The following is a 24,646-nucleotide window of genomic DNA, read 5'->3' as shown; positions in this document are numbered from 1 at the left end:
TGGTATTGCCTCTGTGGACACAGCCCAGGATCCCACTTGACTTTGTTGCTGCAGTGGTGCACTCATGTTCAGCTTCTTGTCCACCAGGTCCCTTCCAGCAAAACTGCTTCCCAGATCCCAGCCTGTACCGGGCTCTTTGGTTGTTTCATCTCAGGTGCAGGACCTTGCCCTTCCCTGGAACTTCATGCAGTTCTTCCTTGCCCACTATTCCAGCCCATCCAGGTCTCTCTAAGATGTCTCTCCCTTCTGATATGTCCAGTTCGTGACCATCAGCAAACCTGTGAGGGTGCTTTCAATGCCATCATCCAGATCCCTTATGAAGATGCTGAACAGTGTGGGGCATAGCATCGATCCCTGAGGGACCTCGCTTGTGACAGGCTGCCAGCCGGAGTGAAAACCATTGATGATCACCCTTAGAGCATGACCTGTGAGCCGATTCCCTCTCCATCTTGCAGATCATCCATCTGATCTGTGTCTTGCCAGTGCGTCTGGGAGCAGGCTGTGGGAAACAGTGTTCAGTGCTTTGCTGAAGCTTGGCTAAACAACATCCACTGCTACCTGCATGTGAACAGAAAGTGCTGCCTTGATGGAGAAGGTGACTCGGTCAGTCAGGCATGACTTACCTTGGGTAAATCCATGCTGGCTTATCCCAATCACCTGTTTCATTTGGGTTGGTGTAGTTTTTAAGGGGATCTGTTCCATTCCTTTCTCAGGGATTGAAGTAAATACATGAGTTCTTGCTTCTTGTTGCCATTTAGTGCTGGGCCAGCAGCTAAACAGCAAAACACCTTTCCTTCTCTGGAGGAAGGGGAAAGAGGAGGAAAGACTTGTGAGTTGAAATAGAAACAGATTTAATAAAATAATAGTAAATGGAAAATGATACAAAGCAAATACTTAGCTACTAGAATGTGTGCTCCCAGCAATATACTCCCGAAGGTGGACACTGTGAGCTCAGTGAGTCCAGTAAAGGTGCAGAGAGCAACAGCAGGACACAGGGAGGGTGATGGAACCAGCCCCTGGCAGCAGGAACAGGGACCCCGGGGTGGTGGCCATTGAGGAAAGAGCTGTTCCCAGCAACTTGCCACTTAAACGTGGAACACGATGCTCATGGTGTAGAATACTTCTGTTGGCCAACTTGAGTCAGCTGTCCTGGATCTGCTCCTCCCTGTGTTGTACTCCTGCTTACTTGCAGAACATGAGAAACTGAGGGACGACTGTGGCTTCCTCATCAATAAGCATCAACATCAGTGAGTTCTTGTGTTCTTTCATGATAAGTCCTGAACACCAAACACCGGAGAGTTACTGGAAGAAAACATTAACTCTATCGCAGGATGCTATCTTACTAATCTCAAACTACATTCAAAACAGAGGACCATGCCAACTATCAACAAGAAAATTAACTAACCTTACGGAAAATTACCTCAGTTCAGCTAAATCAGCACACTCCTTTAAACTGTATTTTTAAAGTTTGGAAGCTCAAAAGTGCTTTTGTTTTACTGGATGCAGTTAATGAAGTACTAATGTCTTGGTGACTTTATTAGATCATGTATTTTTAAAATGCTGTTCATCCAAGGCTCATAATGATGAGGAGTGATGTTTAAATGTAACTGGGATTCTAGCACTTAAAGTGTGTGTACATGGTTTTGTGTGTAGGCGGTGACACTCGGAACCACCCTCAGGGGGCTGGTCTGTGTATTTCTCAGGGGAAAATGTCGCTTTAACCTTGCAGCACATTGACATTTCCTCTCAAGTTAACATGTTTTTGAAATAAATCACAGGAACTTATATCAAACTGATTTGTCAATCACTAGCTGTGTTGAGCCATTTCTCTCAGGTGGCTGGTGTCTGTGTTTGTTAAGGTGATAAAAGCCTTCAGAGCGTTTCCCCTGCTCCCCTGTCCCAGGGGAAGCTTGACTGGAAGTAAACTTGCTTTAGGCTGATTTCCCCAGGTAGTAAATTAGATACTTTGGCTCTGGGGTATTTTTTGAGGATGCTGCCAAGTCCACTGCAAGTACTCTACCTGATGCAAATATAGCAGATGAATTTATGGAGAAGGAGAACTTTCTTTGCTCAGATTGGGACCTTCTTTAGTATATTCTCAACAGGACAGCTTGGAAACAAGTGAGGACTGTCCTCAAACAGTGAAGCCTGGTCTGACTTCAGTGGTTGCCTTGTGACCCCAGCGGGCCGGTGTGGCCTGTGACCCCAGTGGGCAGGTGTGGCCTGTGACCCACAGCAGGCCGGTGTGGCCTGTGACCATGGTGGGCAGGTGTGGCCTGTGACCCCAGCGGGCAGGTGTGGCCTGTGACCCACAGCAGGCCGGTGTGGCCTGTGACCCATAGTGGGCAGGTGTGGCCTGTGACCCCAGCGGGCAGGTGTGGCCTGTGACCATGGTGGGCAGGTGTGGCCTGTGACCCACAGTGGGCAGGTGTGGCCTGTGACCATGGTGGGCAGGTGTGGCCTGTGACCCCAGCGGGCAGGTGTGGCCTGTGACCCACAGCGGGCAGGTGTGGCCTGTGACCATGGTGGGCAGGTGTGGCCTGTGACCCCAGCGGGCAGGTGTGGCCTGTGACCCACAGCAGGCCGGTGTGGCCTGTGACCATGGTGGGCAGGTGTGGCATGTGACCCCAGCGGGCAGGTGTGGCCTGTGACCATGGTGGGCAGGTGTGGCATGTGACCCCAGCAGGCAGGTGTGGCCTGTGACCCACAGCAGGCCGGTGTGGCCTGTGACCATGGTGGGCAGGTGTGGCCTGTGACCCCAGCGGGCAGGTGTGGCCTGTGACCCACAGCAGGCCGGTGTGGCCTGTGACCATGGTGGGCAGGTGTGGCCTGTGACCCACAGCAGGCAGGTGTGGCTGTGACCCACAGCAGGCCGGTGTGGCCCGTGACCCACAGCAGGCAGGTGTGGCTGTGACCCCAGCGGGCAGGTGTGGCTGTGACCCCAGCGGGCAGGTGTGGCTGTGACCCCAGCGGGGAGCAGGCACTGCCCGCAGGGCCATGGGCGCTGCCTGTGCTGTGAATCCCGTCCTGCCCTCAGCAGGATGCTCTGGTGCTGTCCTAGAGGACCAACGGTCAGAAACTGAACAGCTCAATCCCTCAGTTCTTCATCCCAGGTGTCTCATATTTGTTATTTGGAAACTTTTTTATCTGTGCCCTTGATTCCTCTTCTTGGGCTCCGAAGATCAACCTGCCATCTTGAGTGAATTCCTTTGGATTGTTTTTTCACTCGTCTCTTTGGAACAGATCACATCACCCCCTTTTTGTTGCCAGGGAGGTGGTTTGGTTTGGTTTGACTTTGTTTTGAATCCAGTGATTCTGAGACATGACAAAATGAAAACAGTGTGACTAAAATAGCCTTAAGTGAAACTCCCTTCCGAGCCTTAACTCAAAAAAGCTGGAAAAAAATTCATTCGTACCTTAATTCTTGGGGGGATGTAAAGATTAAATCTCTCTCAGAAATAGCAAGCCTGGAGCAGAGGGATGTTCTCTTGCTCCAGAGTCGTCCCCTCTGCTCGGCATCATCTTCATTCTTCTGCCCAAAAAGAAGCAGCTTTATAGGGTGGTTTTGGACAGCCAGCATTGAGTGATAAACCATATGGCCACCTTTTCTAAGAGAGGAAATGCTTAGGACAATTACTCCTTTCCCTTTTTAGGCTTCTCAAAGTTTTTTTTTAAAATAGTTGTTGATGCAACTTTATATGTAGTAAAAAGGTTCCAGTAGCCTTCTTTTCTGAGAACATCCCCTCTCCTGTTTCTTGGCCAGGCTTTAAAACTACCACAGTAATATAATAATAATATCATCATCATCAGTATCCTTACCCAGTTTTCTAAATACAAGATAATGTAACATTTTCTCTGTTTGGCTGGAAAATACGTAGTAGGCTGAAGGAAAGGAAGAGGTACTCTCATCCAGTCAAAAACTGATTTTGAAATAATTGTGGACCTCTGTTATGAACATACTGAATTGAGGCAGCAAGGTGCTTGCATAGTTGTTCCTCTGTATTTTCACCCTATAATTTGGGGCTTTAAATCTGAATGTTGTTTCAATGGAAAATGGCATTCTGGCACCCAGCTCGGTTGGTTTTGTGTTGGACCAGCAGTGTTAGTACTAAACCTCTCACTGTAGAAACTTGCTGTCAGCACTAGTGGACGTGGGCAAGTCTCCTATGAGCTTAAATGCAGCTTGTCCCCAGCTCAGGCTCCGTGGGGCTGTGGATGAGTTTGTGTGTCCCGCACTCCCCTACAGCTTGTGTACACATCTGAGGGATGTCATTGTTGTCAGCCTTCCTGTTAAGGCACTTCGTGTTCCTTGTCTCTGGAATTGCATTTCATTTCTCCCAGTAAACTCTATGGTGAAGTGATTGTTATCTCTTGGGGGAAGGGAGAGGAATTGTTCTGTCCTATGGATGATGTTAAAAGGCTTTATCCTTTGAACAATAGAATGCCTTGAACTAAAAATGACAGACCCTGTCAACTGCAAAGCCATGACGTCCTTTCATTTTGTCCCGTGCTAATAAAATACTGTTAATTGCTGCAGTACTTACTAGTACTGCCTTTTCACCCACAGCTGTCCTGCTGTCAGTACTGCAGGAATCTGCTGTGAAAATTAGCTGTTGTCTTACTAGTGCATTAATTAATCATAGCGTTCGGTTCAATGCCATGAAGAAAAACTAATGTTTAGCATGAATTCAAGACCTTTTCTACAGCACTGACTTACCCACTACTGCATGGGTTTCATCTGTGTCCAGCAGAGCTGCCGTGTCCCGGGACAGGGTTTGGTTTATGAGCGTGTTGATAACTGTGGTAGACACAGCAGATCATCTTGTGGACATTTTTTGGTAAAGAGAAACGTCTTTGAGCAGTTTGGATGGGGCACTGGGCTAGCCTGAAACTTAAAACTCTTGTTGTCAGCATAACGGCATCTCTGCAAAGCTTTTGATAATGTAAATGCCATTGGGCAATGTATATTCTACAGAGCTCTGTGGTAGAGCTTCAGGATGAGACTTTGGCTTGGGCTTCTGGCCTCTTCTGTGTTGTAGTCCTTCTGTGCTGCTTATAGTGGTGAATAAGTTTGTCTAAAAGATGTATGTGTGTGTCTGTGTATTAAAATAAACATTTTTTTTGTTGCCTGTCTCTTGTTCCAGATGAAGCTGCCAGTGTTACTCAGTTTGGTAAATCAGCCAAGCGATCACCTGAGTCAACTCAAATTGGACAGTATGGGAACGGCTTGAAATCGTAGGTATAACAAAACCAGCCTCTGAGACTGTGGAGGTTAGAGCTGAGATAGTGAATGTATTTTTTGCTCTGAAGTTTATATCTTTTTCTTCCAGAAAAAAAAAAAAAAGGCAAAAAAAAAAGCAGCAGATGAAATCTAAATAAAGATGCTATGGTTTGGTAGACAGGAACTCTCGGAACATCTGCTGCAGTCCTTCAGTGGCAGCATGTCCAAAGCTGATGACAGTGTTTTGCCTTAATGTTTGCGTGATGCAGAGGATACAGTTCAGAGCTGGGGGAAAAAAAAATGTTAGAGCAGGAAACAAAACCTTAATATGCCTGTAGCAGACAGGTAGTAAAATTGAAGCAAAATAGTGCTGCAGCCTCTCACTAGGAAAGTTGTCTGGTGCAAGTCAGATGGACTTATACCTTTTATTTTTCTCTTAAACAAATGCATGGAGAAGAAGGGGAATGAAGGAAGGAGAGGGATTAAGTTGGAAGGAAATCTTGCTGGTTGGAGGGGATTTGCTAGGAAAGAGAAAGGTGTTTGCTGTAGTGAACTGCTGTCTTTGGGAAAGTTAAAGGGCTTTTATGGCTTACTCTGGTCAGGTCTTCTGCTTTATGCTGTTTCATGTGGCATGCTGCTGGGGAATCTGTGAGACTCTGTAAATATCTGTGGAGAAAGAAAAAAAGGGGACGTAAGGGATCTTGAGATACTATTGATCCAGCTGCAGTGCAGGACAGATCCCAGAGGACACATCGCTGTCCTGTTCTTAACCTTGAGCAAGAGACATACTGTATTACAGCTGAGAAATGCAGACTGAAACCTAAAGATGCGAAAGGTGAGCTTTGGTATTGCATTAAGCCCATCTAAAGAGAACTGGACTGGCAGAACATTAATCCTTATTTCAATACAATGTTAATTTTTTTGTTAAGGTTTTTTGGACAAGTTCGGTAATAGGGTAAAAGGAGATGAGGATGGCACTGTCGCGTATAGGAGAGTGGGGAGGAAGATGGGATTGTCCCTTTTCATAACAACTACCTGCTAAGTTGCATTAGCTGAAGTGTCACTGAGTCCTTAAGGTTAGATATTAGGAAATAAATTGTCTGTCTCCAAGAAACTTGTCTGCTCCAGTTCATTTTGTGTACAGTGAATCAAATGTGCATTCAAATCTATGAGCAGAAATGTGAGAAAGCGAAGGTTATTGTCACATCTCACCTTAGTCAGCTTTTTTAGATTAACTTTTTTTTTTTTTTTTTTTAAACTTTCTACGTAATATGATCTGGAAAGCTGTGCTGTACCTCTGCACCTTTTAATTGTGACTGGTGTTAAATGCTTTGAAATGTTATGAAAATGTCCAGATTGAGAGACCTTTTGAAAGGCATGAGACATTGGTGTTGAAGCCTATGTGCCATACCTAGTTTTGGCATCTCATAATTGAACATAATGGGAAGAACACTCTGTAATGTGCTCTGCTTTTGAAAAATCGTGCATCAGGTGTAACATGCAGACTGAAATCTGTCTCCAGGGGTTCCATGCGGATTGGGAAGGATTTCATCCTGTTCACAAAGAAAGACAACACCATGACCTGCCTCCTCTTGTCACGGACGTTCCATGAGGAAGAAGGCATCGATGAGGTTTGCACGTTCTTTGTTGTAATGAACTAGCACAGTGAATGGTGTCTCGTCTGAATGTCCCCAGCTGTCACAGCGGAGTCTGTGTCTGTGTTGGTTGCCAGGCTGGTTGGATCAGTGAGTGGTTTTCTTGCGTTGATAAACTTGTAGGGATTCTGCAAAGTTATCACAGATTTTTTCCTTATGGTTTTAATTCAGTTTGAGTTTGGAGTTTGAGGGGCTCCTTTCAATTGTTTAAAGTTTCTTATGCTGAGTTCAGAACATGCCCAGACTTCTTGCGTTTTCCTTTTCCCACAAAATTTGAGTTTCAGATGTATTTAGATTTATTGCTTTGGTTCGATTTTCTGTAGACAACTAAAGGCATGATTGAAGTTGCTACTTGCAGGTCATAAACTTGAGACGTGTCTCTTTTTTCAGATTTTTTTTTCAGTAGAAAATCAGTTCTACCTATTGAAAACGTGTATCTTAATACATAATTCAGGCGTTGTTGTTCTGTATTCAGACTCTTAACATGGAGGTATTTTTGTTCTCAAGCACAAGTATTTTCTAGGCCAATAATGAAAAGTTTTACATTTGCACTGGGATAGTATCTAAGAAAGCGTTTTCCATTGCGATAGGGGAGGGAGCTCTGCAGTGTTTGCTAGTGGGCAGCTGATGGCTGGAGCAAGTTGGGAACAGTGATGTAGTTCCCACAGTGGCTCTGGAGCCAGAAATTTTGGCTTGACATCAATTCTAACGTGAGAACGGGATTCAGTGCCCTTGATAGGCAGCTGCAGTCCATAATTCAGTCTGTGTTTTTGTTCTAAACAACAGAAAACACCAATTACCTTGCTAGAATCCCATAAAAATAATAAAGAGTGAGATCAGGATAAACATGAGTGAAGGATATTTGAGTTCAAGAGAGAAGTTAAGCACAGAGGTTGACATTCTTAAAGAAGCAAAGTTTGGATGGTTTTTTAGTATTATGAAAGTTATAAGAGGAGAGGAAAATAAACATTGAGTGTGTGAGCAGCCATGCAGGTTACTTGGGAATGGTTCAATGTATGACAAGATGATGTAGGAAGGCAGCTCAGAGGCTGCGAAGAGAGGTCCTCGAGCATTTGACAGATGTGCAAACCACTGCAAAGCGAGGAAGGACTCTTGCCATGACGTAAGGGGCTGTTGGAAGGGTACATTGCTCACCTGTGATGCGCAGAAGGGGCTGACTGGAGTGGGTGAACCTGAGTCGCTCTTGGTATGATGTGATTTGCAGGTTATCGTTCCCCTGCCCACCTGGAAAGCACAGAGCCGGGAGCCTGTGACTGACAACATGGAGAAGTTTGCTATTGAGACCGAGCTAATTTACAAGTATTCCCCTTTCAAATCGGAACAGGAAGTGATGGAGCAGTTCAATAAGATCCGTGGTGAAAAAGGTACATATGGATGGTGCTGGTCATGGGCAAGGTGTTTGGGGTTTGGCTGGGATTCACCTGCTCAGTTGTTATTTGCTCAGGCACCCTGGTGATCATCTTTAACCTCAAACTAATGGATAACGGAGAGCCAGAGCTGGATGTGACTTCCGACCCCCAAGACATTCAGATGGCAGAAACACCCCCAGAGGGAACGTAAGTGTGAATGGTATTACAGGCGCTTGGGTTCAGATCAAATTATGTGTTGGTTTCGGCTATAGACTGTGTGTATGTGTTTTTAAAAGGCTTCTCTTTTCTCTGGTGAATTGGAGAATTCAGAAGGTCTTTAGTTCGTTTTTTAGAAGTTTGGAGTTCATGCATGTAAATGGCCTATGGCCATTATTGTTGTGTGTTGGGTGTGGATGCCTGCATCAACTTGTCTCAGCTTGGTCAAAGCAGCAAACTCGATGCCCTTCTTTAGGCACCTTAAAACAAAGGAGCCCTAAGCTGTGGGTTTAATCTTCTACACTCATCAAAGGTATGTTCATCAGAAAGAGAGCTAGTTGTGAGTCTGCGCTGCTGATTAACTGACGAGGCACTGCGCAGAGCAGCGCAGCCTCCGGAGCAGGTGGTGCAGACGGGGTGTATCCCCAGGTGTATCCCCAGGCCCTTCTGGGAGCAGGGCCGGCTCCTGGACTTCCTGCGGAGGAGGGAGGGGATGTGCTCATGTCGCGGGGGAGTAATTTAAGGTTCTGCTCACAGCAGAACAATGTTTATATTTCTTAAAGAGAAGCACAACTAAAAGAATTTGGTGGTGGGTTCACTCTATTGTTTACTGCATGAGGGAAATACACCAAGCCGAATGCTGCTGACCTTCTCTCCAGGTGCCTGTACCTGTTCACGAAGCAAACCTTCAGGCGTCTTTCCTCCCTGATAACTGTTCACTCCAGAGTCTGTGTCCTGGAGCTCCGTAGACAAACTCTCAGGCGAGGCCTGTGTCCATCGCAGTGCAAACAGTCAGGATTCCTCTTTCCCTGATAACTGTTTGCTCCGGAGTCTGTATTTTAGAATTCCAGAGGCAAACTTTCGGGCGAGGCCTGATAACCATATGCAGAACAGACTTTCAGGAGACAATATTCTTAGGAAATAAAAAATTTAATGGAGCAGAATAGCAGAAGAGCTGGCTCAAGCTGGGTACCTGCACAGAGGTCCTCCAAGCATAGAAAACTACAAACTTTTATATCTTTACAGACCATTCACACTGTGATTCAGTCCAATGGCAGTATTTCACCACCAGGTCCTTTGCTCCCCATTGGACCCCTTTTCTCTGACTCCAAGTGAGCCTTTGTTTTGTTCAGCTGTAGACATTGGTTTTGGTCCATAGCCTTGCAGGTGCCGTTTTGTCTGGATAAATCCTTTCTTCCCAATGAAGTGCAAAACAGGCCTCACTTTGCAGATGTCTGTGATGTCTCCACATTAGCCTTGGATCATTGTTTTCCCAGTCAGTTCTATCCTTCCCAGCAAAATGCAAACTAGACTTTATCTTGCAAGCATTTAGTATAGTCTGCAGTTGCCCTTGGTGAATACAAGCAGGATTTTACAGCTAAAAATTTTAGCAAATCCAGTCTACCAAGGAACATGAATCAAAGACTATATTAAAAATCATACAACCTTATGTCTCTAAATGATTCATTATATTTACTGAGCCTCTACTTAAGATAGATGATTAATATTGAACTTGAATTGGGCTCGTCCACTGACCCGTGAGTAGTAAAACCATTGCCATACAGCTCACTTTTTTAGCAGGGAGAGCTCAAAGTGGCTCATCCAGGCTGTTGTATTTATAGAATGAAGTGGTTGACTCGTAGTCAAATTGCACACAATAGGAAAAGTCTGCACGAGACTCCCTGCACCCACAAGCCACCGGTGTTCAGTTCCCATTCTGCTTCTTTGTGGGTCTCCTGGAAGGAGTTCTTGGCCTGGCTGCGGCTCAGGCCTTTCCCTCCTCTGGAGCCTGCACCAAACTGCTGCTGGTTTGGCTGGGGGGGTCGAGGACATCTGCCACAGCTCACAGGGAGCTGGAGGAGCAGACAGTGCTCAGGGAGAGCTGAGTGTTTGCTCAGCTTATCTGGGAGGAATTCTGGCATGAGCCTTCGGGAAACTTTGTTCACTTCTAGTCTGAAAAGAAAAAACTGAGCTGAAGTGAGCCGAATGCTTGATTAAATAGCAGAGCTCCTTGGGCATACATAGCATGCTTTACCGTTTTTATGAAATTACGTGCTTCTTCCCTGAAGTTCTTGAATTTCCTCTAAAAATACTGCTTTAAACACTGTAAACCTATTTATTTCTGTATGTATTAGCTTGATGTTATTGAGTACACAGGTGCAGAAAACTATTTGGGGGCCTCCAGGGGTGTAATATGCTGCTCAGTTTCTTTGATGCCTGCTGGTGAGCTTTCGTGATTACCACTGATCACCCGAAAGAGCTTCTTCCTCCTGACCTTGCGGTACCTTTTCTGTGTGTGACCGGTGCGGTTTCTGTCGGAGCAGACTCCTGACTAACGGAGGGGTCGGAGTGCACACTAACAAGTGGGGCACACACTTAGCGTTAAATGGTCCATTTTATAGGTTTGAGCTTTGTTTATCCAGCTGTATTCAGAACATCCTTTTCAATTTACAGTAATATGTGCATCAGTGTTTTGTAACAGTATTTAAAATGTACAGCTTAATAGAAAATCTCTGCAGAAGACATGGGTAGGAAAAAAATTAAAAGAAAACCCTTACTGAATGTAGCTGCACAGCAATTAAAATAGGAAAGCCTTTTCCCCAGCTTTCTTGCTGGAGGTTTTCTCTGTGGTGTGTTTGGAAGTAGACAGCTGTGAGCTGAGATGGTGACAGTTACAGCTGCACAAGGTGCGAATCTTGCCGTAGGTGCTTCAAATCCATCGGGGCAGCGCAGAGCAGTACGGGAGGTGCCTCTGTCGGTCACTTGGCTCCCGGGGAGCAGTTTCTTGAGCAATGAGAACGTTACGAGTTTTGTCCATGGAGAAACTTGTTCCTTTGGTTTGAATAGAGGAGGAGGCTCTGTGACAATAGTATGTCATGACTCTTCTTAACTGGAGTGCAGTGAAGGGGGAAAAACTGTGAAGGAAATGGAAAACTGAAAGACTCCAAGATGATCACTGTGAATAAAGAGACACTGATTACACAGGGCATGAACCGATGGAGTCATCTTTGGGTTACAGGGACCAGTCTGGGACAATGTCTGCTGGTCCAGAAGGAAACGCTGAGCAAACTGCTCGGTCTGTGTGAGCATCCATCCCTCTCTTGCAGAAAACCGGAGCGCCGCTCCTTCCGTGCCTATGCTGCTGTGCTTTATATTGATCCCAGGATGAGGATCTTCATCAACGGACACAAAGTACAAACCAAGCGACTTTCCTGCTGCCTGTACAAGCCAAGGTAAGTGTTGGACCCAAAGTCTGCAGACATGTGGGACCTTTTAGAGTTTCCTTACAGAAAAAGTTTAGCATTTTGCTCTCTGGGTGTATCCTGCAAAAATACATGTTAAAGCCACAGAAACAGATCGTAAGAGAATGAGATGTAGTATTGACATAATGAAAAAAGAAGTACATAGTGGAAAATCTAATGCCTTTGAAAATCACATGAGTAATTTGTGCAATTTGGCTCCCTGTCAGAGCAAACAAAGAAATTAAGGTACTAGTTCAAAATACCATATCCATACAAAGCTGTTGGGTACCTTTTTTTTTTTTTTTAAGTAGGACAAAGAAATACATGTGATGCATGTTAGACTTATTACTGAAAAGGAAGCAGACTGAGCACTTCGGAACAGTTGCTTTGAAAATTAACTTTTATATGTAGCTGATCTAGGTTTCAATAGAGATTGGGAAATACTTATCCCTATCTTCCTTTTAAATTCTCTTAAACAAAAAAGTTGAAAGTGAGCTGAGGTGAGCTGCCAGTTGGCTTAACAGAGACTGGAAAAGGTTATAAGGATGGGAGGGGAAAGGAAAACATGTATTTAAGTCTGGTTGAGGCAATAGTGTTCTTCTGTCCCTGGGAGCACACAGGCTGCATTCCAGATACCTTAACATGATTTGTTGTAGTAAAATAGTAGTAATTTTATAGAGTATTTGCAGATTGTTTTAATATAACATTTTGGATTGCAGTAGCGTTTCAATAGTGTGGTCTCACTACCAAGCCATTGGGCAGTTCGCCTGCAGTTGATGTCACGCCACTGATCGCTGCCCTCAGAACCTGGCCAGTTTTCAGCTTACAGCTGGTCTGTCCGTCAGGCTCGTATTTCCTCAGCTTCTTAAATGAAAATGTGGGAAATAGTATCAGAAACTTGGCAAAAGTCAAGGGAGATTACACCGACTACTTTGCCCTTATTGACCAAGCCAAAGTTGTTCCATTGTAGGAGGCAGTCAGTAGGTACAGCCTGACACTGTAAATAAGTCATGATTTGCTGGGTAGAGGAATCTCTGATCTTCTATCTGTGTTTTGCCTACATGTGCTGCTTCCTCTTCTGCCACAGTCCAACAAAAGTACTATGGAGAGGAAGCAGAGGAGGAAGGTACAGGTTTCTCTCTCATCAGAGACCAGCTTCTTGTGATACTCAAAGACAGGCTGCCACTGCTAGGGGATGGTGGTCACATTTTGATGATAATATAAAGTGGAACAGGTCACCTCAGATGTTCATCTGCTTCAGTATCTTCCTTTTCAAGTGGGTAGTAGTTGGTGCCTGGGAAGGGATATGTTAATTTTGTCCTAACCTGTAGGACTGTAACTGCTCTGCAATGGTAATTCGTGACCAAGGAATGATCTGACATGGAGGGTGAGAAGACCCAACTGCAGAACGGGTTACACTGGCTGATGAGATGAGAAATGCTGTGCCATGGTCTCATAACAATGGTGTAATGCCAAAGTGCTCAGGGCCAATTGTGGCAAATGGAGCTGATGCTGGGGGATGAACCCAACGCTGGGCTAAGGTGCCCCGCGCTGACGCTCACCGGATTAGCGCTGGGGCAGGTGTATCTAACAAATCTGCTTGTGTTGCATCTTTGCAGACTTCTCGTAGATCTGCTTATTCTGGCAGGCCAGTAAAAATTCCCTAACACTGTAAAGATATTTACATTTAGAATCCCCACTCCTGCAGCAGAGTAGTAAAGACTGTGCAAACAAGGCCTTCCTGCAGAGCACAGTGTAGATCTTCCTGGACTTGGGGCAATTATTGTAGCCTTACCGGCTGTTACTGGAGTGTGTCCAGGCTGCTTCCTTCTGGTCTCAGACTCTCGATGCCTGGTTTGGGCTCCAGAAGCTGCATGGCCATTGGGACAAGGCATCGAAACTTTCCCTGTGGGTTCTGAGAGCCAGCACAGCTCTTGGAGTGGGTGCCCACAGTGTGCCCTGGACAGGTTGTGGAAACTCAGCCTTTTACCTTCAGACACCTTACCAGAGCTTAGTCTGCCCTGGGTGGCTCTTTCGTGAGAGAAAACCAGTAAATCAGTCCATTCTGAGAGTGGAGTTACTTTGCTTTTACAGCTATGGGTGACTTTTCTTTTTTCTTGCTGAACCTGCTGAAAAGGTTGCTTATGCCCTTGATTTTCCCTTTAGAGTTGGATTCAGAGCTCATGCATCCCCAGTCAGTTACTGGGCTTTGAGTGCTCTGTAGGTTAGTGCTGCTCCCCTGCTCTTGCACAGGGACTCCGATTTGTTTGGGGGCATCCAGGGGAAGTGTACCCCCGTGGTGATGTGTCTTTAGAGGACAGTAGATCTGGCAGCGATGCTGAGCTCTGGTTTTTGCAGAGCCTCAGTAGCCAAGGCCAGGTAACTGCAATTTTCCTGGTCCAGCAAAGGGACAGGTAATGGGCAGCGAAGGGTCTCCTGTCTGACAGCCCAAGTAGACAGCGTGCTGTGTTTGCTATGTATTCAAGGGCTCTTTGCTCATCTTTGGGGAAGTGTCATGATGCCTGAGCCTAAACAGGTGTTAGTTTTATTCGTATCCTCCTGCTAAAGGCCAGTGAACTACTGTAGCAGAATGCCATTCATCTGTCAGTATGGAGACACCTCTGTCCATCCATGTGCTTGGTTTTATAAGAAAGTCTGTTATAAACAACCCTGGTATGCAAAGAGCAGGCTGTTACCTAGTGGGGAGCTGACAAATGACTCCTGATTGCAGTCTTTTTACATACTTCTTGGTGAACTTTGGCGGTGTGTTTTTGTGTTTAAAGGGATGCTTTTGTTCCTTATGTTGGACATTGGTAGGTACGGCCATGGGCTTGTCTGTGCCCTCTGCTCTTCCTCCAGGGTCTGCTCTGGAGGATTGTGCTCAGGACGGGGGGCTGTCAGTCAGATTGCCTTCATCTCTGAAGCAAAAGCTTTTACAGTGGCTTGTCTGCAGGTTCATGTGTTGGTGTTGGAGAACAAAGAATGGAAATCCATCATGGGCTTTAGAGTATTGAAGTGCCTCTACTGAAAACTGAGGTTTTGCAACCATTGCACCATTATTCTTCAGGAATAACAGCTTGTCTCCTGAGCAGGGCACTTGTTTTCCTTTGGTCATCTGCCCTTTGTGGAAGCCGTGTTTCTGTGGGTAGAGGCTTCTCCACACCTTTCTGGAGCCTGCAGTGTCCCGATGGCAGAGGCAGGCTGGGTCTGTACAGATCCTTCACCAGTGTTTGCAGGTGTGGTACCGCAGAACCAGCCTCACTGGGCATGCCCATGTCTCCTCAATCCGCTGCCCTCTGCTCCCTCCCGCAGGGGCTGCGCAGACAGAAGTCGCCAGGCCCTGTGCAAGGGCGTCCTTTCACCAGGGCACTGCAGGGCAGTCGCAGTGAATGTCCTGAAGCAGGGAGAGTGTGCTTGATTGTCACATCCTGCAGGCTTCTTGTCTGTCTGACTTGTTTCCATACATCTTTGCTAGATACGCTCTTCCAGACCACTTGAATACAGGCTTTCCTGGCTGTGACTGAAGTCATTTGGTGTTGGAAAAGAAAGAGAAGCAGCAGGGTGGGCGCGGTGCTGGCTCACGGTGCCCAGGGGGGACGCCCGGCAGCTGCTGGCGCTGCCGCCTGTTGAAAGGGGGTTGTGTCCGACAGGTCCTGCCCTGCTGGGACCATCCTGCTTCACCCTGCTGCTCTCCACAGGAAAGTCAGGTGGGACGTGGATGAGGTAATTTAATTATGCCAACATGTTGAAAGCAGGCTGTTTTCCAGAATGTGTTCACTCTCTCAGCCCCAGGTAGCTTTAATTGCCCTTAAATAGATTTGGGGAGATGACGCCACCAAAAACCTGATTCTGCATCACCCAACATGGTTATTGGGTGATTTCTGGAAGAGTTAGCACCTGCCTGCTTTTCACCCCATGAGGAGATCCTTATGAGTAGCAGAAAAATAGTTTAGTAAATGCAGAAATGTAGGTAAGTGGACTGTGCTCATGGTGTGAATTTTCTCGATTTGGGAACAAAGGATTTCTGTTGGCGAGACTGTTTCTGACGTCAGTATTGACATCCATGTGTGCTTGCCCACAGAAACGTACCTAAACGAAAATTTTCATCTGTGCAAGGTGATTTCTCATGGATCCTGGTAGATTATCTGCCATTTGGGGGGATCTTGTCTCTCATTTGGTTCTAAATATAGTTCCTCCTAGTTGGTCAATCAAGCCTTATGTCCTTATGTGTTTCCACTTCTCTGTAAGAACAGCATTTCTAGTGGCTTTGGCTAAATGCTGAAGAGGTTTATTTTTTCATAAAAAGTAATTTGGGCTGGGATTTTCTTCTTGGTACATCCAAAACCTTGTGTCTTAAGGTGTTTTTTTTGAGTTCCTGCAGACTCTGATCATCCTTCTTGGTGTCATCTCTTCCCCAGTTGATGCACACTCAGGAGCTTCTGCCTGTTATACACACCTGCCTCTTTCATTCTGCAGTACTCAGTCTGACTGTGATCTGCATTTGGCATGTTACGATACAGGGAAGGTGGAACAAGCCACTGCAACTCAAGCACAATTTACAAGGTTGTGAGTCAGACACGTAATATACAGAAATGTCCTGAAGCTTTAGAGCTGAAACTTGAACTCCGTTCAGAGTTGCTCTGCCTGTTCGAGGCTTTGAGCCTGTGTGGAGATGGGCACTGTCAGACTGCACCTGTGATCAGCTGTTTGCAACAGAAAGGAAGGGTCATTTATCTGTAATGTGAGGGTTTTGAGAAGCTTTCCATATATATTCACTCCTCCTTTCTGCTTCCTCTAAGCCTTTGGATTTCCTGCAAGAATATTTCACCCTCACCAGCTACTGTAGAAGAGGGTATTGTGGTCGCAGCTACTACTGAAGTATCTCTGACTTAAAACTGCGTCCAAAAATGTTGCATTCCTGATATGTAAACCTTCATGTCCATTTATTGAGTCTGTTGAGTAGAGCAGAGTAGCATGTGGAGACCTTGTTCTCTCATACGGAGATGAAATCTTGGTTTGACCGTACTGCTGAGTTTGCTGATTAATAAGTTTTGATCATCACAGGATGTACAAATATACTTCAAACCGTTTCAAGACCCGTGCAGAGCAAGAGGTGAAGAAAGCAGAGCACATGGCGAGGATCGGTGAGTCTGTGGGGTGTGCATGCATTTGCTGTAGCAAAGGAAGAGGCTGCCTTGCTGGATGTGACCTGAAATTGCTTGCTTCTGTGATTATTATAGTTGCTCAGGAAATTAGTTATTACAGCGACTACAGATGACCCACACTTACTTCCATACAATAGAGGGAACATAGGTTGTTCCCATAAGAGCACTTCCTGTGGGGATACATGTACACAATAAGCCCTGGAGTCACAGCTGCAGCCTGGCTAAGCTGCCACCCTGTTACCCACAGTTCCGCTCTCACTTTTCATGTATCATTAGCTTTTGGTTCTGTTCTCTTTCTGCTCCTTCCCTGTTGAGGCAGTTGTTCAAAAAATAGATTTTTATTCTGTCACTTGATGTAAAGTGATTGATGTGGATGTACAAGGCCACTTGAGGACATACCTTTTGTCCATCTAGTCTTACCTTCCTATTAAGTCCTGTAGTCCTCAGGAGAAACCAAATTTGGCATTGTTGGATATTCAGCATATAGAAATTACATAAGCATATAAATATAGCATATAACTTCATTAAATTTGCACAAATTTAACATACTAGGTGGTCTCCCTAACCCCTGATGGGGAAATGCCATGGTGAAGGAGGAATCTTGGAAGCTGTAGAACACGTTCACCTGTATCTTCTGTTAGGTTTCATAAATCAACTTCATAAGTCAACCAGAGGCATCCTTGGGTCAGAGCTGCCCCAGGCACCCGTGTGTGTGCAGGTCAGGTACGCGTGTGCCGGTGCCACATTCAGCCTGCACAGAGTCATTAAGGGCACCATGATTTTGACCCTGCCCAAAGCAAACCAGCAAAATGAAATTGTGTAAATTGCTGTGTTCCCCATTCCTCCTTCATGAAGTACAACCTAAAAAGATACTTGAAACTATGAACTTTAAGCAGATTTTATGCTCAATCCTCATAGATGAATTTATTTTTAGATTGAGTCCTGTAGCCAAAGCAGGTGTTTAGCACACACTTGCATTGCCTTCAAGAAGGTGCAAATAGCATGATTTAGAGAGGCTTCTTTCTTGCAGCAGTTGATGAGGTCTTCATGATGTTTAAAAGGTGAGCTTTCGTCTCTGGATGCTGAAGAACACTGCCATTCAGTGTCCCAAGGCTAAGAACAGATACCATTGGTGTGGAAACATAAACTCATTTCATCACCAGAGCTAGCCCACTGCCTCTGGTGGGGAAGTGGGTGCTGAGCAAAGGACTTTGAACATGGTGATGAAAACTCACGCAAACTTCAGACTGTTTTCTGCAAGATTTGATCGCACGAAGCCTCCAGGACTAAAACGTTAACCTCGGCTTCAACAGCACAGATCTCATTTCTTTGCTTCTAGGAAAATGAATTTAATCTGTAACAACCAAGTTCTCTTGTTCTGCCGTTGACAGAAAAGATTAATTTCTTGTCATCTCCAGCATACATTTTCTCTTCAGGAGGCACAGCACTCTTAGGAGGGATCTTCACCAAGGAATGATTTGCAGTTTTCTCTTTCCAAAGCAGAGGTGTGTGGTGAGAAGTGGTGGGTCTCAGCTGAGCAGTTCCAGGATGCCGTGGCTGCCTCCCAGGGATGCGTTTGTTGGAGTCCATCAGACTGTAGAACTCTGCCGAGGGACTGATGGGTCTCTGGAAGTAGCTAATGAGCTTGCCGAACCACAACTTTTGATAGCTGAAAAATAGCTGGGGGGTCAGAGAGGGGGGAGAGGGAAACAAACAACAAACCGACAAAAACTAACCCAAAACAAACAAAAAACCAAACCAGAAAAAAGACTGTGCCCGTTTGCATTCACATGCCTGCACACAAAAATGTGCATTTCCACGAGTAACGCTGACTGTGGCCTGGAGGACAGTGGACACCAGTTGTCAAACATTGGCTACAGCATCTGGGCTTTCTTCTGTCTGGCAACTAAGAGGCTTTTTGGAGAAGTGCTTGGTGATCTCTGGGAGCTAATTGCCATCCTGTCAACTTCTTGCTTACCTCATCCTCTGTAAATCTTAGGCAAGGTCGTTCTTCCACTGTTGCGTTTCCTTGCTTTGGGTGTCTCTCAGCCACAGTCTGTCCATTTTGGGAGGGCAGGGGGTGCGATGGCTCACAGGCTGTGCTGCAGCTGCCGTCCTGCTGCCGAGCTGCAGGGCTGCTCTGCCTTGCTGTGAGCCAGCCCAGCTGGACCTCCACATTGTCTCTGTGCCTGACAGCACATACCACTCTTTAACCTGTGCTTCATCGTTTCTTCTAGTCATCTTGCATGTAAACATTTCCATTCCTACTTTATTTGTACCAGTTTATTTCTGCTAGAAATCTCTCCAGCTCACCAAGGCTGCCTTGTCACTGCGTCCTCTCTCAGAAATTGCCGATCACCACGGCCAGGTCAGCACTGCAGCCGCAGCACGCCCGCCCGAGTCGGGTGCTTGCAGGTGGCAGCTGCAGCTCCAACTTGCCCTGCTCAAGCAGAGCGTTCCTGGCCAGTCCACGTTTACCCCGTGGACCTCACAGTCTGGGGGACAGAGCAAGATTACTCAATCAACTAATTCTTGTACAGCTGTGAGCAGAACAGGCTTCTGACCTGAAAGGGAACGTGACAGAATTGTAGCCAATGCACTTTTGGATAGAGAGCATGCAGATGCAAGGTACATGGTGTTGATTTATCAAAGTACCTTGTGTCTCAATTTTAGGAAGGGGTCTCCTCACTGAAAATGAAATTTATTGGATGAATCTTAAGCAATACAAAGATGATGTGTACCTATTGCCAGGCAATCTTGTTGGTAGTCTGGGAGAGAAGCGAAAAGGGAAACTTCTTTTAAGTGATCAGGTGTAGTGGTAGGTTTTCAGAACACTGTATCCACTTTCGTGTGTAGCACAGATTTTTCTTTTTCCAGGCAAAATTTAGCAATTAGCAAAGATAAAAGTGTTTCTGAGAGTAGCCCTCTCCCTTCATCTCTGCAAGTAAATTATGTCTTTGTAACCCCTTTTCATGTCTGAACTCAGTCTTTGTTTTGTGAGAGCCCTTCTCCGCCTTTATACTTTAGGGCAGAGCAGGCAGGGCCGCTTGTGTCCGTATTCTTTCCAGTTCCTCTCTGACTTCCTCATGGATCCTTCCTTTAAACAAGCTTCTGCAGAGTTTAGCCCTGCTGTTATGCTGATGTTGACTGTGACCCCTGAGCAAGTTTGAGATGGCATGTTGGTGGTACCCTCTCATATATAAGTTTTTATTTTGTACTTTATGTTACCTTTGTACTGTTGCACATATCAGTCCAGCAAAGACTCCTTGGAAATCGATGTCCTCAGATGAATGCCTTATGATACTCTATACTGAATGGTTGGCATTGTTCTTTTCCCTTGTGTTTCAGCGGATGAGAAGGCTCGTGAGGCAGAGAGTAAAGCCCGTGCCCTTGAGCTGCGCCTGGGTGGGGATCTCACGCGGGAGTCCAGAGTGAGTGAGCCTCGTGCTTCGGCAGCGCGTCTCGCTTTGGGCACCAGGGTTCAGAGCGCCGGCTGTGAGCAGCGCCAGCTGTGAGTAGTACCGGTTTGAGCAGTACCGGCTGTGAGCAGTGCTGGTTTGAGCAGTACTGGCTGTGAGCAGTGCCGGCTGTGAGTAGTACCGGTTTGAGCAGTGCCGGCTGTGAGCAGTGCTGGTTTGAGCAGTGCTGGCTGTGAGCAGTACCAGTGTGAGCAGTGCCAGTGTGAGCGGCCCCGGCCGTGAGCAGTGCAGGCTGTGAGCAGTGCCGGCGTGAGCAGCTCTGGTTTGAGCAGTGCCGGCTGTGAGTGGCGCTGGCGTGAGCAGCGCCGGCTGTGAGCAGCGCCGGCTGTGAGCAGTGCCGGCGTGAGCAGTGCCGGCGTGAGCAGCGCCGGCTGTGAGCAATGCCGGCGTGAGCAGTGCCGGCGTGAGCAGTGCCGGCGTGAGCAGTGCTGGCTGTGAGCAGTGCTGGCTGTGAGCAGCGCCGGCTGTGAGCAGTGCCGGCGTGAGCAGTGCTGGCTGTGAGCAGTGCCGGCTGTGAGCAGTGCCAGCCTGAGCAGTGCCGGCGTGAGCAGCGCCGGCTGTGAGCAGTGCTGGCTGTGAGCAGTGCCGGTGTGAGCAGTGCCGGCTGTGAGCAGTGCCAGCTGTGAGCAGTGCCGGCGTGAGCAGTGCCAGCTGTGAGCAGTGCCGGCGTGAGCAGTGCCGGCGTGAGCAGTGCCGGCTGTGAGCAGTGCCGGCTGTGAGCAGTGCCGGCGTGAGCAGTGCCGGCTGTGAGCAGTGCCGGCGTGAGCAGTGCCGGCGTGAGCAGTGCCGGCTGTGAGCAGTGCCAGCTGTGAGCAGTGCCGGCGTGAGCAGTGCCGGCTGTGAGCAGTGCCGGTGTGAGCAGCGCCGGCTGTGAGCAGTGCCGGCGTGAGCAGCGCCGGCTGTGAGCAGTGCCGGTGTGAGCAGCGCCGGCTGTGAGCAGTGCCGGCGTGAGCAGCGCCGGCTGTGAGCAGTGCCGGCTGTGAGCAGCGCCGGCTGTGAGCAGTACAGGTTTGAGCAGCACCGGCTGGTCCCCGTGTCTGCGCCCGGGCTGTGGGTCAAACAGGCGTTGCCATCAGTCATGGTGTGTTGCCAGCAGCACTTGGGCTGTTCTGTGGTCTCATCACCACTGGACATGCTTCACCACCTACGTGTGGTTTCCAGCCCGAGTGGTACATGTGCTGGTGTTCTCCTGCCCACAAGCTGCAGTCTGTATTGGCTGGGAGGGCAACCCCCAGCTCCTGGGCGCTTTGTTTGATGTCGGCCCCTGCAGAAGAGGCCAGGGGAGCGTGTGGTATTTGAACGTAAGTCAGACAGGGTGCTTTTTGGCTGTTTCCCCTCCGTATTTGTGCAGCTGGCTATGAAGCACTTGGGCAGGGGCTGTTGGAGACGGGCTGTTTGCCTGTTCCCAACGTGGCTGTGGCTCTTGTCAGGGACAAGGCTGAGACCCAGCCCAGGACTGCGGGTACACCAGGTGGGTCAGCCAGGGACACCCGCTTAAAATCTCTGTACTTCCTATTGGCATCTACTGGAAGCAACTGTACCCTGGCTCTTTTCCTGGTGCCTCCATTACCTTCTGGTTTCAGTTACCTTAGGTGTTAAGTTACATTTAGACGTTTTCTTGCAGGCAACTGTGTAGCTGCTTAAACAAGCCAGCAGCCAGCACTGCCCTAAATGCAAAGGCGTGCAGATTGCCATGCTCCACTGTTCGTGAATTCTTTGCATTTAAAACATTTCTGAGATCTTCTTGAAGGAGGGAAAAATAATACAAGTGAGTTAATTTCATGGATTTCACAGCAGCAGTTTTACTGTGCAATGCCTGTTTGCAGGTGACGCTACGTCAAGTCCAAAACTCTGCAATAACCATGCGCCGGGAGGCCGATGTCAAGAAAAGGATCAAGGATGCAAAGCAGCGGTGAGTGCAAGGTGGTTCGAAGCTCTGGTTTTCCCAGGCTATTCACTCCACATGTCTCTCCTACTTTGCTTGTGTGGTGGAGGGAGCAGTTCAGCTCAAAGCTTAAATATCTGTGGGCATCCTGCATTGCCTGGCTGTTAAACCAACAGGATTGAGTTTGCTGTTCTGGTTGCTTCTGATGTTCCTCTCTTACTTGCTGAAAGACATCTTTGAGTTTGGCATGTTTTCTGTACATTTTTACCTGATTTTCGTGTCAGCTTTTTTCAGTCTTTTGCTTTTTCATCTGAAGGTAAGATTCAGGGAGGCAAACAACTGTTAGTAAGTTACAGTGAAATGGCTTTTAGAGTTGTAGAGATGTTTTCTAAAAACTTTCTGAGTTCTGCTATAGTCAGTGCTATTAAATCCCAAGACATTGTTCTAACTTAGCTCTGGTTGCAATTAAATTCACTATCGATGTACTCACAGGAATATTTTGCTCTCTACAGTTTTTCTGCAAATTTTTCATATGCATTTCACAAATGAAGTTGTAATCAAAACCAAATGCTCTTGAAACAAATTCTGAGCCTGAGAAAGTTGGGGATTTGTATATACCAAGTCTCTGTTCCCACCTGGTTCTTTTGCATGCTACTTTACATGCCTGCAAGGTTAGAACTATCCCAGACTTGTTGCCAGAGATAGATCTAATGTATCTTAAGATGCTAAAAATAAATAAATAAATACAGCTCTAATTTGAAAGTGCTAGGAGCTGTGATCTGAAGAATGCAGAAACTCTTGGGAGAAGCTCTCATTTTCAGCTTCCACGTACTTTTCCATGTACAGCTTGTCTTCTTGGTTTTGATGACAGTTCACGAAGTAAAATTTTGTGAATGCTCTTCTGGCCTTCCTGCCAATGGGCAAAATAATTTTTCCTTTTAAAAAGCTGAACAATGAACAAAGAACCTGGACAATACAAGTTTGTTTGAAAATAGCCTCTCTATGCCTGTCGTGGTTTCGGCTGGGATGGAGTTAATTTTCTTCCCAGTAGCTGGTATAGTGCTGTGTTTTGGATTTAGTACGTGAAGAATGTTGATCATACACTGATGTTTTTTGGTTGTCACTGAGCAATGTTTACACCAAGTCAAGGACTTTTCAGCCAGGAGGCTGGAGATGCACGAGACGCTGGGAGGGGACACACCAGGACAGCTGGTCAGACTGGCCCAAGGGATGTTCCACACCATATGGTGTCATACTCAGTATATAAACCTGGGGAGCTGGCTGGGGGGCAGATCGCTGCTCAGGGACGGGCTGGGCATCAGTCAGTGGGTTTGCGAGTGTAAAGTTTTCTGGGTCTCCTAAGAGGTTAAGGGAGAATAAAGCTAAAATTATTAAAGGGCGGCATATTAGCATGAAGCCGAAGATATCTTTTACAGAGAAGTAAGGGTGGAATGGGAGATGCCTAGGGGGTTGTTTGAGCCTGATTGTTGGAGGAATGTAAGATGGATAATGGTGAGGCTTGCAATTATAAAAGGGAGGAGGAAAGCAATTGCATTGTGCATCACTTGTTTTTTGCTATCCTATTAAACTGTCTTTATCTCAACCCACACATTTTTTTTCTGATTCTTTCCCCCATCCCACTGGGCAGGGGTGAGCGAGTGGCTGTGTGGTGCTTGGTTGCCGGCTGGGGTTAAGCCACTACAATCCTTTTTGATGCCCAAAATGGGGCACAGTGGGTTAAGATAAAGACAGATCTGACCAGACTGTGTTAAAACAAATTTTTTATAAGCATTCATTACATTAGGTTAATAGTACCTGGTCACAATGTTGATTTCCTTGCTCTCAGAATTGTTGCACTTGTTCCCAGAGCTGTTTTATATGTTCTCCCTTGCTCTGTTTATCATCTCTAGGAACTGGGTAAGGTTATTGTTCTGTACTTTATAATACTGGCTTATGATATGGTATGATAAAATTGCTGGCCATTAGGTCAATCTGGTATTTATACTCAGCATTGCCATCATCTCTGTACTTCAAGAGCCATCTATTGGACACTATTAATAATTGCACTTTTTACCTTTTCTCCTCAGAGAGGCAATCCATGGGGGAGACACCTTTCTTCATCTTCCCCTTCTCTTCCAGGCTAATTATAATACCTCTTGAAAATGGTGAATATCCTTGGGAAGTTCAAACTGGCATGTTCCTATTGCTGTTTCTCCTGAGTGTATTTCTGGTCCTGTACTGTTTAAGGTTAAACAACTGCTTAAGAATCTCACCTAGAGATCTGCCCCAAGGCTGGATGAGTGGCAAGGTATATGGGGTGGTATAGGCAAGTGCATAGAACAGTGGTCATCTCCAATGTCATGGAAATTTACCCCTGAATAAGTGCAGAATCCTGAAAAAAACTCGAAAATAT

The 24,646-nt window shown here is 46.6% G+C and overlaps 1 protein-coding gene across 2 annotated transcripts in view; it reads left to right on the top strand.

Moving 5' to 3' along the window:
- Positions 1–24,646, top strand: part of MORC2 (MORC family CW-type zinc finger 2) — a 51,950-nt gene that overhangs the window by 12,777 nt on the left and 14,527 nt on the right. For both annotated transcript variants that reach the window (XM_065646457.1, XM_065646456.1), the window contains exons 5-12: positions 5,145–5,235; positions 6,744–6,852; positions 8,102–8,261; positions 8,342–8,453; positions 11,570–11,695; positions 16,769–16,848; positions 20,218–20,300; positions 22,175–22,260. In XM_065646457.1, the coding sequence (XP_065502529.1) occupies positions 5,145–5,235; positions 6,744–6,852; positions 8,102–8,261; positions 8,342–8,453; positions 11,570–11,695; positions 16,769–16,848; positions 20,218–20,300; positions 22,175–22,260 (847 nt within the window). The remainder of the gene's footprint in view (positions 1–5,144; positions 5,236–6,743; positions 6,853–8,101; positions 8,262–8,341; positions 8,454–11,569; positions 11,696–16,768; positions 16,849–20,217; positions 20,301–22,174; positions 22,261–24,646) is intronic.

The sequence above is a fragment of the Caloenas nicobarica genome, chromosome 16 (assembly GCF_036013445.1).
Source record: "Caloenas nicobarica isolate bCalNic1 chromosome 16, bCalNic1.hap1, whole genome shotgun sequence".
NCBI classification, from domain to species: domain Eukaryota; kingdom Metazoa; phylum Chordata; class Aves; order Columbiformes; family Columbidae; genus Caloenas; species Caloenas nicobarica.
This window is presented reverse-complemented; position numbering and strand designations above follow the sequence as displayed.